Source organism: Brassica napus, chromosome C8, assembly GCF_020379485.1.
Source record: "Brassica napus cultivar Da-Ae chromosome C8, Da-Ae, whole genome shotgun sequence".
NCBI lineage: Eukaryota > Viridiplantae > Streptophyta > Magnoliopsida > Brassicales > Brassicaceae > Brassica > Brassica napus.
The window spans coordinates 15790483-15809590 of record NC_063451.1 but is presented as its reverse complement, the minus strand read 5'-3'; the positions used below and the strand labels follow the sequence as shown (position 1 = coordinate 15809590).

The following is a 19108-nucleotide window of genomic DNA, read 5'->3' as shown; positions in this document are numbered from 1 at the left end:
ACCACTATTTCATTAATTTACTTAACAGAAACCCAAAATATTGAAATAAATAATGGAATATAAGGTTATAATGGGATTTTTATTTGCTTATTTAATTAGTGTGTAAAATCTTAAACATCAGATAAACTGAAAATGGAAAAATGATGAAATTTTTTAGTACAAGTCATTGGTTTAAAAGTGATTGGAATTGTGTGGATGGGATGGTTTAAACCACATATATCATCTATATCACATTTTTTTCATTTCTACAAACAACTAAAAAATATATATTGTAGATCTGAGCATTCGGATCAGTCGGATTCGGATCAGGTATGGTCTATTTGGATCAACGGTTTAGGTCTGGGCTACTTGGGTCAGTTTTTTTGGATAGAGAAATTTTGGACCCGACCAGGTACTTGTAAATTTTTTGTTCGGTTTTGGGTAAAGTATTTTCCGGTCGGTTCCAGTTCGAATTTTTGGGTCCGGATAAAATTCTTAGGGCTATTAAATTGGATATCAAAATATAGAAAATAAAATTATAATTTATATTCTAAGAAAATAATAATGCTTCTAAAAACAATGAAACAAAATAAAGAAACAAGAGGAAAATGTCGACTGGATAATAATTAAAATAAATAAGAAAATGGATGAGAAAATCTTAAGAAAGAGAGAAATGAGAAAATGAAATAATAGTTAGTATTTTTGAAATGTAATTTTAAACTTTTCAAAAAAGTGCTTCAATAATTTTCAAGTGCCTTAAAATGTAAAACATAAGCTATAAAGTGTCTAAGAATATAAACCTATCTACTCCTTTAGTTAATGTGGCAATGGAATGGTTTAGACTAGAAATGTTAAAATTAAATAGGTATAGTATATTTGAACTTGATGGATTTTGATACAAATTGTATACAAAATAAAATAAAGAAAAGGCATAAGAAGTCTATTCTTATCTCTCAGTCCCTCGCTGCTAAGGAGAGGCTCACATATCATTCACTTTGTATTATATCACAATAGAGTGGTCCTCTAAAGTTTGTATATGCAAGTTGCTCAGCTAAATATCTCTCCCCCCCCCCCCCCCCCCCCCCCCCCCCCCCCCACACACACACACACACACAATTCTCTTAAGTTGAGTTCGTGAGTAGAAATTAGAGGTGGAGAACATGAAGATCCTGGTTATATTTTTCCACAGCTTTCTTGAACTTTCTTTTTCATTTCCCTTATTTTAGAGCGAAATTAAATAACTAAAAATCTCTAACATTTAACACTCTAGAAAAAAAAAGCTCAAGAAAGCTGTGGGAAAACATGACAATTCAGGGTTTTCTTCATTGATTCAAGTGTCAGGTTCTTTTAAAGGCACTAATTTTATCATAATTTGAAGGTATGTTTACGCTTACCCTTTTCCTCCAAAATTAAAGACAATTTTTATGAACATGAGTGTTATGTATGTGGATCGTAACTTGGTACCTTTAAGTAGGATCTGTTTACTGGACAGTCTGTTTGTCTTAAATGAAGGATACATATATATGCGCATCCAATATTTTGTACAGAATGCTAAATTCTATACAACTTCTAATTTCCCGTAAATTCTTGTCTTAAATTTTGAATTAAATGTAAAATTTATTCAAATAAAAGCATTTTTACAAGTATTGCAGCCTTTTGTTATTTTGGTACATTTTCCGATTTTGAGTAAGTTTGGGGTTAATTCTTTCTGAAGATCTCTAGTCAGGACATTGATTATTTGTCTTTCTTATTATTAATTGTAGGTTTCCCTTTAAACCATCATGATATTATACTCTTTGAAATGTCTGTATATGAAAATGAAGAACGAATCTTCTCTGAATTTTGTTTTTGGAGTTGATCTGAATTGCTTTTATCAACAAAGAAGAAGAAGAAGAAGAAGAAGAAGAAAGCTTCCTGGGTTTCCTGTTCTGTATAGATGAGCTTTGTACATTTCTGTTGATAAAAGTTTTATCTGACGTCATTCTAACTACTCCACCTCATAAGTAATGTATGATGGTTACTGCTTTTGGGGTCAATTTGATATGTATGCACATGTCCTCCCATGTGATTGTCTTTTCATTTACATATAAACGTATCGTTGTATATACTAGTATAAGGGCGGGTGTTTTTATTATTCGCATATGATACTTGCACATCATCCAAACTGTGTATACCAGATCATATGATACTTGGACATCATCAAATGTTTTTTTTTTTTTTGGTAAAATAAAATTGTGTGTAAGTACCTCCTGTATACGTGTAATCAGATGTAGAATTGTACATAAATACATATATGTGCATGCATTACATAGATGCACTAAGACAATGGGCCTTTCACGAAGAGAAGGAATTGTCAGTGTAATTTAAACTTGAACTCCCTTTTCCTTTAATCAAACTAAAATGGGAAAATTTCATAAATATACCCCCAAGAAAATTTTGTTAAAGTTTTTTGATATCTAAACATTTTTACTATCAATTTTAATACTATAACTATTATTATTATTATTATTATTATTATTACTATTATTATTATTATTATTATTATTATTTTGTTTTTATAACCGTGATGTGATCCCAAAGGTTTTTTAGGCCCAAGGACTAAGCACCACGAGGTCTATAGAAATCTGAGTTTTCTTACCACTTAAGGCGTATACGGGTGGCCAAGGAGAATCGAACCCATGGCGGAAGCTCTAGCCGGAGCCTTTTTATATCTTTTTGGCATCAATTTTCTTTTACTACCCAGTTTAATACTTTAACTAATTTTTGTTTATTTTTAAACATTATTTTATAAAATATGTTCATTTTAATACTTTTTTTTTTCTTTTAATTATAAATATTAATAAGTTATAAACGAACTCCAAAAATCTCCAAAATTTTAAAACATTTTTTAATTTTAATTTTAATTTTAAGTTTTAGTAGTAAAATTAACTAAAATATGGATAAAATCTACATATTAGTAAAAATATGTTTCAATGAAATAATTAAATTAGTTTTATATTTCTCAAAATAAACCAAATTTGATATTAAAACGTAAAACTTATATTCCAAAGTTTAAGAATATCCAAAATTTAATTACTTTTATGTCTAAAACTTAAAATTAAATTAGAAATTTAAGATTTTCTGTGAACTTAAGATTAAATATACGAGGGAAAAATAAAAAGATGTTGAAAAATAAGTTTGGCAAACAGTTAAAAATATATAAGGGCAAAAACTGATAAGCTGAACATGAGGCATGAGTAGTTTATTTTTTTAACAGTTACATCGTACTTGATTCCGAGATTGTTTCTTACACATGTGTAAAAAGGAATACTGATAATAACTGATGAATGAGATCTGAATTATGTATAGTGATTCTGAATTATTCAAAATGGTAAAGGGTTTTTGTCCTTTTACTTATTTATGATAAAACCAGATCTGAGGGTGATCGCGTTGTTGTGGGTCTTGTTTGTTTTTCACTGATTCCAAAACATTTTGACGTGGATTGTTTGATTGGCTAATAGAAAGGATATGTGAGGGAGAGAGAAGATGGCCAACGCCTTGAAAGTGAAGCTTTTGTCAGTTTATGATCAGTAAGGGAACCTATAGATTCCGATTTCCTTCTTGGATCGACGTAACATTCACTTTATACAATTATTCATTTAGAACGTTGATGTTCCTCTCGAATGTTACATACGGAAAGGTTAGCATTGGGAATTCATATGTATCACAAGAAGAAATAATCTTCCCAAAAAATGGTGATATGGCACGCTAGGCATTAGGGTAATTCGAAAGACTTCAGGATCGCAAATTTCTAGGACTTTAAAAACCCAAAACAAAACAAAACGTGACAACAATGGTGGTATGCTTTATTTTGTTAAATAACACAAATAATTCGAAATTGATCCTCACAAAAATGGTGATTGTGCAATACACTACGCATTAGAGCAATTCTTTAAAATTCAAGATCGTAATCAGAGAATCGAACAGATGATTCATTAAAAACAATTTTTACATTTTAATATTGAATGAAACATGTAAGATTCGTACATAGGAGGGGCTATGAGTCGATAGTTTGGCGACTAGGGTTTCAAGGTTTTCCGTTTCCCTATGCCGGCACCGCCTAAGGGTTTCCGATGGAGGTTACAGCTAACTCAGAATCATTAGCGGAGGGCTCTCAGCTTCCTAAGACTCTAGCGATGTGATTGGGTTCGTGAGGGTAAGGGGATATGAAAATTTTGAAGAAATATGAAGTAGAAACCAGGATGAAATATGGAGTGGGTTCCATTAACGTACGCAACGAAGTAATCAAAGACGCTTCTCCCTTACGGGAAGATTTCTCACGGGAAAGTTTTTGGACAAGGCATCCCATATTGCTAAAATTCATGCTATAATAAATAAGACATGGTCCATGGGGGATAAGTCTCATATGGTCGAAGTATTTGTGATAAACTCCAATACTATGAAGTTCGAGTGTCAAACACTGACGCCAGAAGCCGTATTCTCCATCGAGGCATGTGGAATTTGACAGGTATTCCGGTCGTAATGTCTAAATAGACACCATTCATTCAAGAAGAGAACCAATCAGAGGCTGTACGTCACTTTAATACGCCTACAGGAAACACTGGCATTGACGATGAGGAGATAAACAACTTGATGAATTTTAAATGCGACGATACAGATAAACAGGTTCTTATGCGATATGTCTTTGAAGAGGAGATCAAATATGTGTTGTTTGGCATGGTGAGTGATAAATCCCCAAGTCTACATGGATTTACATGTGAATTTTAAAAAGCTTGTTGGTCAGTTATCAAGAAGGATTTTGTGGTGGCAATTCAATCCTTCTTTGATAAAGGTTTTTTTCCCAATGGGATCAACTCAACCATCTTAGCTTTAATCCCAAAATATGAAGCAACTACAGTGCGAGAATTATCGGCCCATCTCATGTTGCAATGCCATCTTCAAAGTGATCTCAAAGATCTTGGCAAGAAGGCTGAAATAAGTGTTACCGAAATTCATAATTAGCAACCAACCAATCTGCTTTCGTCAAAGACCGTCTTTTGATGCAAAATGTTCTCCTCGCGTCTGAGCTAGTGAAAAGTTACCTTAAGAGCAATATTGCCTCAAGATGGGCGGTAAATATCTTTTTTTTTGAATAAATGTTAAATTGGATTCATCAAAAAAACTTTTTTACATCAGAGTGTGTCAGAAATTGAAAGGGATTGTTTTTCTCATACTACTTCTACTCTCTACTGCCAAACCAAAAGGTAAGAGTTCCCTTAAGCTTCTTGGAACCATTCTTTCTATTCAAGCTAAGTTTGTTCCTTATGCTCTTCTCAACAATCTTCTTAAACACATGGACGTGCGTATGAGGCTCTCCATGTTTTCTTTTATTCCTTTCTCGCCACAACGCATGAATGGTGCATTGCATTGCATACCTGATACAATACTTTTTCTCCACAGCCATAGTTTCTTCCGAAATAATTTTCTTTACTTCAAGCCACTGAGGTGAGTAAGATCGTTTAAGTATCCCTTGGGTGAGGTACTCCACACTTCAGACGAGTACGAGCAGTCAAAGAAGATGTGGTCTCGTGTTTCCAGGGAGGAGTTGCAGAGAACACACTTTTGATCTACTCCATTTATCCATTGCGACACTCTGTCCATGGTTGATAGGCGATCCAGCATTGCTAGCCAAGTGATGAAAGCAAGCTTAGGAGTAGCTTTCGAGAACCACACCCCTCTGAACCAACTACATTCTTCGCTTCCTTCTCTCATAAGATACCATGTCTCTTTCGAAGAGAACTGGAGCTTATAGCCAGCCTTACTTCTCCACAAACTAACATCTCTTTTCCCCAGATATTGCTTTCTTCTCAGTAGACTCAACTCTTCTTCAACTTGATTTAGTAGCTGTGTTCTATGGCTTCTTCTTCTCCTAACGGTGAATATGGCTTCTTCCACTGTTGCAGCTTTCCTGATTCCCATATCAATTACTCCTCTGTCTCCTAACAGCTTTGATAAAATCCCCATCTCAGACCATGAATCATACCAGAAAGAAGTGGTTCTTCCATCGCCTACTTCCACCTTATAAAAGTCTCTTGCCATATCCCTAAGCTTTAGAATCTTCTTCCACATCTAGGAACCCAGTTGGCTCTTGCCATTCAAATCCCAGAATTTTTTCCTATTGAGCAATGTCTTATGAACCCACTGACTCCATAAAGACTTTGCTGACAGTATTCTCCAAATAAGCTTCAAGCCATTCACAACATTCACTTCCTTCAAAGGCCGGAGTCCCAGCCCACCCTCACTTTTTAGTTTGCAAACGTCCTGCCACGCCACCTTTGCACCTGATGTCTTTAGCTCCGGTCCTGTCCAGAGAAAAGCAGAGCAGAGGCCCTCAATTTCTTTTAAACATTTTCCAGGCAGTCGATAAGCTGAAGACCAGAAGTTTATAATAATCATCAGTTCAGATTGGATCAACTGTAGTCTTCCTGCGTAAGAAAGAAAGCGGCTAGTCCAGGAGCTTATACGTGATCGTATTCTTTCGATCAGTGGTAAGTAATCATGATACTGCATCCCCTTCGTCATCAGCGGTAGGCCAAAATATCTTACCGGAAGCTCACCTTCTGCAAAAGGAAAATTCTCTATGATAGAGTGTCGGATTTGCTCTGGTACCCCCGCCATATAGACTGTTGACTTCTCAATACTAATGCTCACACCATACCAAGTGGCAAATTCATCAAATACTGAGATGGCTCCCTCAATTGATTGTTTCGACCCCTCTACGAAGACCATCAAATCGTCCGCGAAGCACAAATGAGTAAGGTATAGAGTCTTGCACCTTGGGTGGTACTGAAACTTTTTTTCCTCCACTGCTTTATCAAGTTTCAATGACAGAACATTCATATATATCACAAACAAGTATGGGGAGAGCGAGCAACCTTGCCTTAATCCCCGACTACTCTGAAAATACCCAGCTAGCTCCCCTTGACCTGCACTGAGAAGGAAGGAGTGGTGATGCAAAGCCTGATCCAATGAATGAATGTTTCTGGAAATCCCATAACTTTTAGACTTTTCAAAACAAAATCCCATTGAACCGAGTCAAAAGCTTTTGAGATGTCTATCTTCATAGTGCATCTCGGGCTAATGTCAGGTTTGTGATAATCCTTCACCAGTTCAGTGGCTAAGAGAACATTTTCCATCGAAAGTCTTCCCTTTATAAAAGCAGATTGGCTCTCTGTGATCATACTCGGGAGCACCACTTTGAGCCTATTAGCAATAATTTTGGAAACCACTTTGTATAGTACATTACAGCACGAAATAGGAAGATAGTCTTTCATACATGTTGCTTCAGTTTTCTTTGGAATGAGCGCAAGAATGGTGGAGTTGATTCCCTTAGGTAAGAATCCCATCTGAAAAAAACGACTGAACAGCAATAGTGAAGTCGTTTGCTATGATTGGCCAAGTGGTTTTGAAGAACTCACAAGAATAACCATCAGGTCCAGGGGATTTGTTTGAAGCCATGCCAAATAAAACAGTTTTTATCTCTTCCTTTGTGATTTCCTTAGTAAGCGTAAGAACTTCTTCTAGTGTGCATCAAAATCTGATCAAACTTCCCAACTCCTCCTCTGAGGCACTCGTATAGTTATCAGGTTGATTGTTTAGGAAAGTTGAGATGAATCTCACTGCTTCCTCCTTGATGTCCTCGTGTGTGTTCGCAATCTTCCCATCTGAACACATAGTTTCACTGATCGTGTTTTGAGCCTGGCGGGTTCTGATGGAGTTGTGAAATGTTTTATTGTTTTGGTCACCTACATCTAACCAATGAAGTTTAGATCTCTGTTTGAGAAAATTCTCCTCTAAGCTAGCAACCTTTAACCATTTTTCATACGCCTCTGCCTCCTCTTTCATATCATCCTGCGATGAACTGGATAATGTTTTCTTTTGCTTTTCACAAAGATCCTGATGAGCTTCTCTAGCCCTCTTTGATAGATTTCCCAACTGCTGACGGCCAATATCTCTTATAAGGGGTTTCAATCCCTTTAGTTTCTTCGAGAATCGAAACATAGCAGAAGTGGAGTGGAACAACTTTCCTGTAGAAGACCAATATTCATCTACCATGGGGAGAAAGCTTGGTAACTTGCCAATGACGTTTACATATTTGAAAGGCCGTTTGATTTTTGTTGTTTCTGGAAAGAGTTTTACTCTACATCGCAGATTATCAGAGCATCCTCCAGCCTCAAATACAGAGTAAGCATTATTAAACCTGATCAAAGCCTCATCGTTGAGCAAGACTCTATCTATTTTTTTGCTTATTATTCCTTCATCTCTTCTGTTACACCATGTGAAGAGCGGTCCCTGGTATCCCATATCTGTGAGAGAGCAGTGTCGAGCTACCCGTTGAAAGTCCCTCATACCTACTGGCAAGAAATGATCATGGGAGTAGCCTGAGTGTTCTTCACCATCCAAAATCTCATTAAAATCACCCATTAGCATCCACGCTTTGTTTTGAAACATAGGGGAGCTTTGATGATTACATAGATCCTCCCATAGCATCTTTCTTTCCTCCACACCATTACTTGCATAAATGAAAATACAGAAAAACTCTTCCTCATTTTTTAAGCAGACTGAGCAAGTGATCAGTTGATCTGTCTTGTATACTGGAGTCATACGAATCGTATCCCTCCACAGAACCCAAATTCTCCATCCTTGACTGTGTTCATAATTAGTCATTGAAGACCAATCCCTGAAAACTGAGTTAATAATTCTTGATGCTTTCCCTTCCTTTACCCTTGTCTCCAAAAGACAACCAAATAGCATATCTCTATCTCTTGTCCACTCTTGTACAACTGAATGTTTAAGATGTTTGTTGAAACCGTGAACATTCCAAAAGAAGCTCGACATTAAAGATGTTTACGAGAGGAGGACCTAGTACTCATAGCCATCGGGTTATCACCTGATAGCTGAGCTGTGTTCTCCTTAGCTTTGTTTTGTTTATTCCTTGACTCACGTGGTGGTAGTTGATTCTGAACCACATCAGTCTCAGACGTTTTTTCCAATTCTTCTGCGTGAGTGATTGGCAACTCCGTGTTTGGGAGTTCTGCTTCTGGCTCTGTTTTCTCTTGAGTGTTAATCTTCTCCTCTTCTTGTATTTCTCCTTCTTCCTCGTCATCAAGACTAAGAACAGAGAATTTAGAAGCTGAGATGATTACATCTTTCTGTTTCTCAGCCGTAGCACACCCTGGTGAACGTCCAACTTTGCCAGGTGAAACATTCAGCCAATTCTCATTAACTTCTTCTTCCACTTCCTTTTCACTGTTTTCTTGATCATCAATCAATACCCTTTCATGACCTGCAAGTTTTTCGAAGTCATTTTTAGTAGAAGCATAACCTTCATTCCCTTCTCCCTTCTCACTACTACCACAGCTTTTTTGACTCTTGGGCGTGGCTTCCCTCATTTTTTCCTCCTGGTCTATCTTCTTGATCATACAAACTTCTCCTTTATGTCCCCATTTAGCACACAAATTACATCGCGGTGCCAACCACGGATAGGTAAACTTAGCAGTAAACTCTTTTCCATTCTTCGAGAATGTGATTGCTCTAGGGAGGACCTTAGTAACATGCACTTTCACAAAAACTTTTGCTACCTCGAAAGATGAGCAAGCTAACGTTTCAGGGTGAAGCCTCACTGGAAACCCCACAGGACTTGTAACAAAGCTCAGACCTTCCCATGAAAACATGTGAAGTGGTACCTTCTTGACATGAACCCACATGGGGATTGAATCTTCTTCTTGCTTCTCTTCCTCTGATTTAGGCGTCCATTTGGTAACCACCATTGGCACCCCAGCGATATTCCACATTCCTCTTCTTAAAATATGTTCACGAGATTTTGGGTTCCTTACTTTAAATCTCATCATATTTGAGTTTACCTCAAACACCTCTGTTTTTGATGAAGGATCTCCATAGCTCCAAATTTTGTTTAGAATCATATAGACCTTTGCTACATGTGGAGCAGAGTCCAAAAATTTTCCAACCAAGAAGTCCTCCCATAATGGAGTAGCACTCTGTATCACATCATCAGGGATTTCCACAGAGTGCAACCCATCCTTTGTTAACACTTCAACTTCATATTTCTTTAGACTTTGTTTATCCTGTGCCACTGAAACCCAACTCTGCATAGGTTTTGTTACTTGAACCGATTCATCCGTCACTGAGTCCCCCTTTGGGGCCTCCGAACTCGCCATCGAAGCCACTGGAACGTCTCGCCGGCAACGGCGGGAAACCTTGCCAAAGACGAAACCTCAAAACCCTTGATCGCTTAGAAAGTCGCCCTAACCAAAAATGGTGCGTTTTTAGCTTTTTAATTATAAAAAAGGCGGTAAATGTCAACACATTTAATGCTCCATTCAACAAACTTATCTGGAATCTTCACCGCCTTGAGAATCGTAGAAGAAAGTTCCACTGAACCGAATCAAAAGCTTTGGAGATGTTGATATTTACCGCATCTCCAAGGCTTTTGATTCGGTTCAGTGGAACTTTCTTCTACGATTCTCAAGGCGGTGAAGATTCCAAATAAGTTTATTGAATGGAGCATTAAATGTGTTGAGAACAGGGACCAACATCCAGAGCCAGAAAATCAAGCACCCCTTAAATACTTCGATAAATCATGATCAGGCCATGTGCCACTGAGATTAAAAAGCTAGCAAGGCCACGAGCCTTGTATACTATTCTTGTCATCCACTGAAATGCAAGAGCATGATCTTGAATCATGTCATATCAATCGATCTAAACAGGCCCCGAGCCTGGAAATATCCATTAGGACCCGACCCGAAACCGACCCAAAAAATCCCGACCCAGTCCGAAACCGACCCGATCTTTTTACTCTATTGGGTCTTGTTGCGAAGGACACGCGGTTCTTGGACCCGACCCGACCCGAGACCCGAGTGGGGTACCCGAAAACCCAAAAATTCAAGTATATATTAGGTATATATGGGTGTTTCAGTTTATTTTTGGTATTTTGGTTTTTTTTTTAAGTTTCAAATTTTAGTTTTTGGGTATGGTTTTAGGTTTCGGATAAAAATTTGTATTTTCAAAAATATATTTCGAATAATCAGATAAAATTTCAGATATTCTTCATGTCTTTGGATCAGATTTTAGATAAAATTTCTCATATTTTTCGAGTATTTAAATATTTTCAGGTATTTTTGTGTGTTTTAGTTTTCTTTGTTGGACCCGACATGACCTGAACAGAACTCGATCCGTAACCGCACCGAATCCTAATCGACAAACTCTAATTACCATATTGGATCCAACTATCTAAGACCCGACCCGGCCCGGACCCGAGAAGATCCGAAGGACCCGGATCCGCAACGACCCGACCTGACCCCGACTCGAGGACCCGAATGCCCAGGCCTACCTCTATTTTAGTCTCGATTCTTACTTTTCTCTTGTTTATTTATTTTCTGTAATACCAACGGAAATATCCCACCAAAAATACCTATACAACGGAGACTAGAGTTTATATACAAAACGTTGTAGTTCCTGCTCACATAATCAATAAAACCTCTCGTTCAGTCTCAGTTCTTGCTTTTCTCTTGTTTATTTATTTTTCCGTAATACCTTACAAAAATCACACCTAAAAATACCTATACAACGGAAATGACGTCGTGGTTTTCTACAATGGAGTAGAAGTGAAGCATTGAAAATCTCTTTATTTCTTAAACAAATTTTGAATTACAGAGCTTAGATCAACCTTATAAAAAACAGAAGCACACATGTTGTAAAAGATTTTTTATTTAAATAAATTTAACATTCTTTCAAAAAAAGAAAGATTCGTAAATACGAAAATCAAATGCAAACAAGAAAAAAATGAAAAGAAACAAAAGTTGTTGACAGATCAAGATACTAGAGGGTATCGTGTAACAGAGAAAATTCAGGGAGTCAAAGAGAAGACATCAGTAAGGGAGCGTGAGTATGATGCTACCCTATCCAGCCTCTATAACAAAATTAAGAAGATATGGCATGAACCATCTAGGCAACTGATCATAGTTTGGCTTAATGGACTATGTATGAGCATAATCAATATGATCAATGAAGTATAGCATCGTGAGAAGCATATGGGCTGTGTGTGGACGTGTTTGGATTTTAGAGGGTTTTTTCTTGTGTTGTGATTAGAAGAAAGGATTAAAGAAAACATAAAGAAACTGGTACACCTTCATCAACAACATAGATCAACCATGGGCTAGCTGAAATGAGCATATCGACCAAGCTGTTTGGTCCACTTCTCAGTCAGTTTCGTCCAAGATTCAAAGAGACATGTCTTGGCCCATTCTAGGAGTATATTCTTCATTCTGCAAGACCCAAGATCGTGGCTGCTGGTCAAGGAGTCAACTATGTTATTAAATGTTTCGATTTTTCAAAGTTTAGGATCTAGCACAGTCTGGTCAATTCAAACATAGTTTTCCTCAATTGCACTATATAGATTTCAACCAGTTCCCTATAAATAAGCTATGTAATCATTTGGAATAATCATTCAACTTTTGAGCAAAGCAAAACTTTATTTTTACATGTTGAATCCCTTGTTCCCATGATGAACATTGTAATTGATTGCTAAGAGAGGGATCTATGATGCAATTCCTCTTAGCCATTTGAGGCGACGCTCATGGCCGAAGAGACCACAAGCACAAAGGTACTTCTACAACCCTTGGTGTACCCTACACTCCACCACTTGGCCATTCGGGTCCAAGATTATCCAATCCACCAACCTCTGAATGTGTAAACTGTGGACAGGTTCTATCATGTGGCGCTAGACGGAGAGTGATACCTAATGATGAAACCTCTCCCAAGGAATGCATTCGAAGGTTGGTGAAAAGGATATGATTTGACCCAAAAGATAGATAAGGAATGGTGGATCGTTTGTTCTTCGGTATGAGGCTGCAGAAAGGCCAAATACTTGCTTAAGTTTAACACTGTGAGAGGCAGCCCCACTAGTTATCTAGACTATTGCTTACATATATCACTCTCCTAAAAGAAACATTATGATGTTTCGAAGAACAAAAGATTCAACAAGTTTTACATGAAAGATTTTATTCAAAAGGTTGAATGATTAAAACAATACAAAGCAAAGCCTTTATATAATAGACTGGGGGGTTTGGCCAAAATTTCAAACTTATTCTAGGAAATAAAAATTACATAAATATTGTGGACTTGACCAAAGTCTAATACTTTATCGAATTTGGAAAGTGTTCGTCGCAAAACTCTTCGGCTGAGAGGAACACACACAGCATAATCAATTCAGTTCTTCTACAAAGAGCTTGCTGGAAAAGAGAAAAAAATATATTAATAAAAGAAAATTAAGATATTAGCAAGTATGATTTTGTGCAGGGAAAAGTACGACTAAAGAGGTTGGAGAAACAAACTACGAGTAGCAGAGCACAACCTAGTGCAGTCAAAGAAGATATATGACCTTTCTATGGTCGTGATTACCCAATAAAGTCTTAGTCACATAAGGCACAACTTGATTATGTGCATAGTCAACAATTCCAAAATGACTTGAAGGAAATTGTGCAACAAGTATTCAAGGATTTTGCAAAAGACCAGCTAAGGAGACCAACCCCCTCGACCATCCATAAAAGTTGATGAGAAAAGAGTTTCTAAGGGGAAACCAGCTAGTGAAGAGACAAGAACAGAACCACTTCTATCTTTTAGCAAATAAATCCGAGGTAAAATCGAAACTCTTACTTCAGATTATTGTGCTGATGAATCTTCTTTTTGTCTTGGCTGCACGCAAATGGCAGATGAAGAGACCTTGGAGAATGAATAAAAACGTGGTAACAACACTGATGATGAGGAAGAAGTCTCAGGTTGCTTACCATGGTTGAAAGACCAAGGAAAAACAGAATTGGTGAAAAAGTTTGAATGTTCTTTTCTCTCTTATCATTTTGAATTTTTTCTTGATAGTACACATGCTCGTGAGGAACTAACCAATTTAAAACTGGAAAATCCGAGTAGTCATGTTTCATTCACAGGTCTCAGAAGGGCACTCACTAGAAGAAGCACTAGAGCGCTCACCACTGGAGGAAACACTGGAGAAAACACTGGAGCCACTGACCAACTTTAACCCCGAAACAAATGCTAAGTCATTCTCTTTTGACTCTCACAAGAATTGGAAGGAAGTTGATATGATTATTTTTGTTCCTGGTTTGTTTGTTTGTTTTGGTTTCTTCTAAAGATGAAAGACTCTTTCATCTTAAAAATGTGAAAGAATTTTGTGTTTCAAATTTTCTTTTCGATAACTTGATCCATTCTTATAAGAAACTTGGACCAGACAAACTTTTTGAGCAGACACGATTTATCAGTGATAAAACAGCCCTCCTAACTTGATTTTAGGTCTTAAACCATTTATGGAATACAAGAAATGCTTTGACGATCATGGAAAGGTTTCTTAAAACATTTTAAATCAAGAGACTTCGTTTGATGAGTTTATTGATTGTCCTTTTACCAGATTTGATGTGGGTTTGCTAGATTTTGTGCAAGTGAAGGGAAAACCAATCAAAAATCTTTCAGCACCGGCGTGGATAGTTCAAAGAAATGGTGACCATATTGAGCATGGACCAGACATGAAGAAAACTAAGGATTGACATAAACCAGTCCTACAACCGCACGAAGTTTATTCAGGTAAACTCAATTCCTTTGATGATTTCCTTGTCACTAGTACACTTTCTTCAAATGCAGTAAGATCATATTTGAGCTCAAATCCTTTTTAGGAAAGGGGAGGGGGGGGGGGGGGAGATGATATAACCCAGGCCAGCTTTGCAACCAATTAAAACTACCCCAAATGGACGATGAAGAAGTTTATGATGGAGAAAGACCAACTAGAGATCAAATAATATTTTGGAGACTAAATTAATCACCCATTTGATCATGAAGAATATTCTATTCAAGCCAAAATTAGTTTGGGTCATGGAGTTTTGAGAGATTCGCAATTTCACTTTCTCGGTCATATCGGGTCATGGAGGCCACCCGATGGTCTAATGAAGTTCTTGGTGAAACAAATGCACTCTTATATGAATACTAAGTCATTAATACATGCCAAATGGTTCAAATTGGTTCATTAATACATTAATACATGCCAAATGCACTCTTATATGAATACTAAGTCATTAATACATGCCAAATACTAAGTCAGGGGTATAATAAACATTATACCATATTGAATTAATCATAACCATCCATATGGTTCAAATTGGTTCAGCTGAATGAACTTTAAAATTAAACCTAAATTTTCGAAAGTCATCCAGATGAGTTGCACTTTTAGTGCCTAAACGAACAAAACTCTTATTTCCATCCAAATGGCTCATCCGGATGGAGAAACTAACACACCCTAAGTAGACGCAAACCACATCCCCATTGCGTTCTTAATAATTTCTTCCTCCTCCTCTAAGTGATGAGATCATGTTTCGTATATGCTTGTCTATGCCTTCCTTAAGAGTGTTGAGGTCTGCTGTTTTTTCTACAAGCCTTCTACCATTCCTCTCCCTCCAAAGATAGTGAATTGTTGTCAAAATTCATATGTTAGTGAAGACACGTAGAACGCAGACGTCTTGAAATTCTCTGCACACGTAAAAGAAAAAAGAAAGAGTTGTAAGCTTTAAAACATTTTTAAATAGCAGCTATGTAAGTGTAGAAACAGAGGCCTAGCTATTAGCACTGATCACCACAACACACGTTTTAAAGACTTAACATTTCAGACCGGTAAATAGCTCTCATGGACAGAACAATCTTTTTGAGTTGATCAACTCTTTCACGAGCCTCTTAGTCTTCCGGTCAATCACCTAAAGCAAGAAACAACAGACCTAGACAGTTGAGGAAAAGATCATGAGAAGAACAAAATAGAGCAGAATGAAAAGCATACCACAATATGAGAGCATCTCCAACCCATCTCTATAATAGAGATCTCTAAAATAGAGGAAAAAATAGAGATAGTGTTTTTGCTCCAATGTGTTCCTCTATAAGAGGAATGCTATATTTACCTCTATGAATAGAGGAATGCTATTTTTTCCCCTAAATATAGAGAAAAAAATAGCATTCCTCTATTTATAAAGACAAATATAGCATTCCTCTATTATAGAGAAACACTTTGGAGTAAAAACTCTATTTTTGCCTCTATTTTAGAGATTTCTATTATAGAGATGGGTTGGAGATGGTCTCAGAAACACACGGAACAACAGGAAAATGGCTTATGAACTAGCTGTTCCCAGGTTTTTCACACACAAACTTTGAAGTCATGCAAAAAAAACATGAACAACAGGAAAATGGCCTATTCTCCTATGAACTAGTTGTTCCTTTTTTTTCACACACGAACTTTTAAGTCATGCCAAAAACCACATGAAGAACTCTATTTTCTGAATTACATACACAAACTATCGATTTTAAACTAATTTCCCTAAAACCGTAAACGTGTTATTTAAACGTTAAATTGGTTAATGATAGATAGATAGCCAGTTTAATTTGAGTTGATAAAAAAATACTACGTCGTTTTATTCTTTTTCTTCTTTTTTTGTCAATTGCTCATTTTCTTCGTAAATCGTTTTACTCTTCATCATCAATTGGAGATACTCCACCGATTTTATAGTTCCTTGGGGAAATACATGGAGACTGGTAATCTAGTAGTTGCTGCTCTTTTTTCTTTATGCGTCATGTACACATTTTATTCTTTTGAAAATAATAAATTTTATCCCCAGTTGATGATGAAGAAAACGATTTCTGAAGAAAAAGAGCAATTGACTAAAAAAGAAATAATAAAATAAAATGGCGTAATATTTTTTTTATCAACCCAAATTCAACCGACTCTCCACCTGTCATAAATCAAGTTAAGGTTTAAATAACACCGTTTACGATTTTAGGGTTAGTTTAAAATCGATAGTTTGTGTATGTGATTCAGAAAGATAGAGTTGTTCATAAGATTTTTGGCATGGCTTAAAAGTTTTTGTGTGAAAAAACCTTGAACAACTAGTTCATAGGGGAATAAATCATTTTCCCGTTGTTCATGTAGTTTTTGGCATGGCTTAAAAGTTTGTGTGTGAAAAAGCCGGAAATAATTAGTTTATAGGGGAATATGTCATTTTTCCTAGATAAGTGTGTCCATTCACTTAGTTTGAACATGTGTTAAGGGAAAGCTATTAACTTCTGTCTGGTTATTAAGCTGATAAGATAAAGACTTCTCTCACATATGAAGCTTTTCTCAGTCAAAAACCCGTCAGTCATCACTCAATTACCGGTTCCTTCATCAAAACATAGAGTCATGTGTATTTTGTCTTTGAGCTTGTCAGTGGGTCGAAGAGCCTAACCAAACACCGAAAAATTATTTATAATTGGCTCCCTGCATTAAAAATATCCATATTACATTCAAGGAGGTATAAGTAACATTTGAGAAATAAAAGTGAAAATTCTTAAGGCCGTTACTTCTCTTGTTTAATAGCAAGAAGCACAGCGAACTCATCAATAGTCACAACACCGTAACCGTTAAGGTCAGACGATCTGAACAGCTTCTGTTTCTGGTAAATAAGTGATATATCAATGAAACCATCAAGTCCACCTTTGTTATAATATAGGTGCAAAGATGCTTAGAGCCACAAAACCTTGATAGCAGCCACTAAATAACCGAAAGTAAGTATAACATGAGAAAACTCCGAGAAAAAGAGTTGTCCATCTTCATTGTAGTCCACTACATACAAGATGATAAGCAAACCGTTTCTCATTCTCAACATGATGTTGGGGTCAAAATCGGTTACGACGAAATCAACGTTAGAAAAGACGTCCGAGAAAACTTTCTCTTCACTAAAAAAAAATGAAGTCGGGAAAAAACGGAAAAACTATCAAAAGTCCAAGGATCAGTTCGTCGAAACAAACAAACTTCATCATCGAACACGGATTCAGCTCGGCCGTTCGCCAAGCTGAACCAGTCCAGTTCGGCGAACGGCTGAGACGGATCGACCGAAATTCGTCTTCACCTCGTCCTCGTAACTCCTCTCCCGAGATTGCATCGAACTCATTCTTGCTTCGTCTCGATCGAAGGCATCGTCGGAACTTTACGATTTAAAAACCGAAAGAACCCTTTCTTTCTCGAAGAACATTCGGATTAATCGTATAAAACGGCAACGGTTAGCCAAACGCCCAAGGCTGCCTACGCTATACGAGGAATTTGAATGTTCTCCAGAATTGATGTCGTTTCGGAAGCATTCTTGTTATAAAATCATAAAAGCGCCAAAGTCGGAAAACAGCCCAGAAAGGGCCAGAACACGGCAAAGAGCCCACTTATGATTTTATGAAACCAAGCCCAGTTGTTACGACGGTTTATCATTTATCGCCCAGAAGAAGATAAATGTTAAGTTTCCGAAGATAAATGTCAAGTTTCCAAGGATAAATATAGAGATCGTAAAAATGGAATATTTCCGCGGAACGATAAAATCGGCCAAGGGCAGAAAGGGAAAAGGCAAACCGCCTTAGAAGGAGTATATAAGGGGATCGAAGCTGAAAGGCGAAGGGAAACACAAGAATTATTACTCTGAGCAAAGCACTTAGAGCATTTAGGCAATTTTCCGTTTTTGTCATCGAGCTGCGACTCGACTAGGTTTTCGAGTCTTAGGTTGCAAGAACTAGGAATCTCGCCGACAGCTCTCGTGGCCGAAGGCTCTTACCTTGTTGTTACGCTCAAACGCAGATTCAGAATAAAAACCTTTCTGGTTCTCTTTTCGATTCCATATATTTATTTCTCATCTATACTTTCGTGTTCTGATTGCTTGGCGTGTGGTTTTCAAGATATCCGAGACTACTGGGAAATTTAGGGTTTTCTATCTTTCCTAATTTAAACGGAAATCGAGAGTGCGAATTTTGGTTCCAACAGTTTGGCACTAGAAGGAGGGGGATTACAGATCAATCTAACTCTCGGCCACCAACGCTCGATCAGCTATGTCAGCTGACGATCTCAACAACCAACAAACTCGCGACGGCGACGCCGTCGACGACGACGTTGAAAGCACTCCGGCAGCGAACATAACCACTGTTAACCTTAACACCGCAGCGTTCGAGGAAGTTCAGAAAATGTTCTCTAATTTTGAAAAGAAGTCGGAAGAACGGGACAAGGTCATGAGTTCTC

At 37.2% G+C, this 19108-nt stretch overlaps 1 protein-coding gene and 1 long non-coding RNA gene across 2 annotated transcripts; one reads left to right on the top strand and one right to left on the bottom strand.

Moving 5' to 3' along the window:
- Nucleotides 1–1046: 1046 nt before the first annotated feature.
- Nucleotides 1047–2119, top strand: LOC106380851. Its single transcript, XR_001276409.3, has 2 exons — nt 1047–1357; nt 1743–2119. It is a non-coding gene; the product is annotated as an uncharacterized LOC106380851 (long non-coding RNA).
- A 3326-nt stretch (nt 2120–5445) lies between these two features.
- On the bottom strand, nt 5446–6057 carry LOC106368038. Its single transcript, XM_013807918.1, has one exon. The coding sequence runs from the start codon at nt 6055–6057 to the stop codon at nt 5446–5448; it is 612 nt and encodes a 203-aa protein (XP_013663372.1).
- Between the last annotated feature and the right edge of the window lie 13051 nt (nt 6058–19108).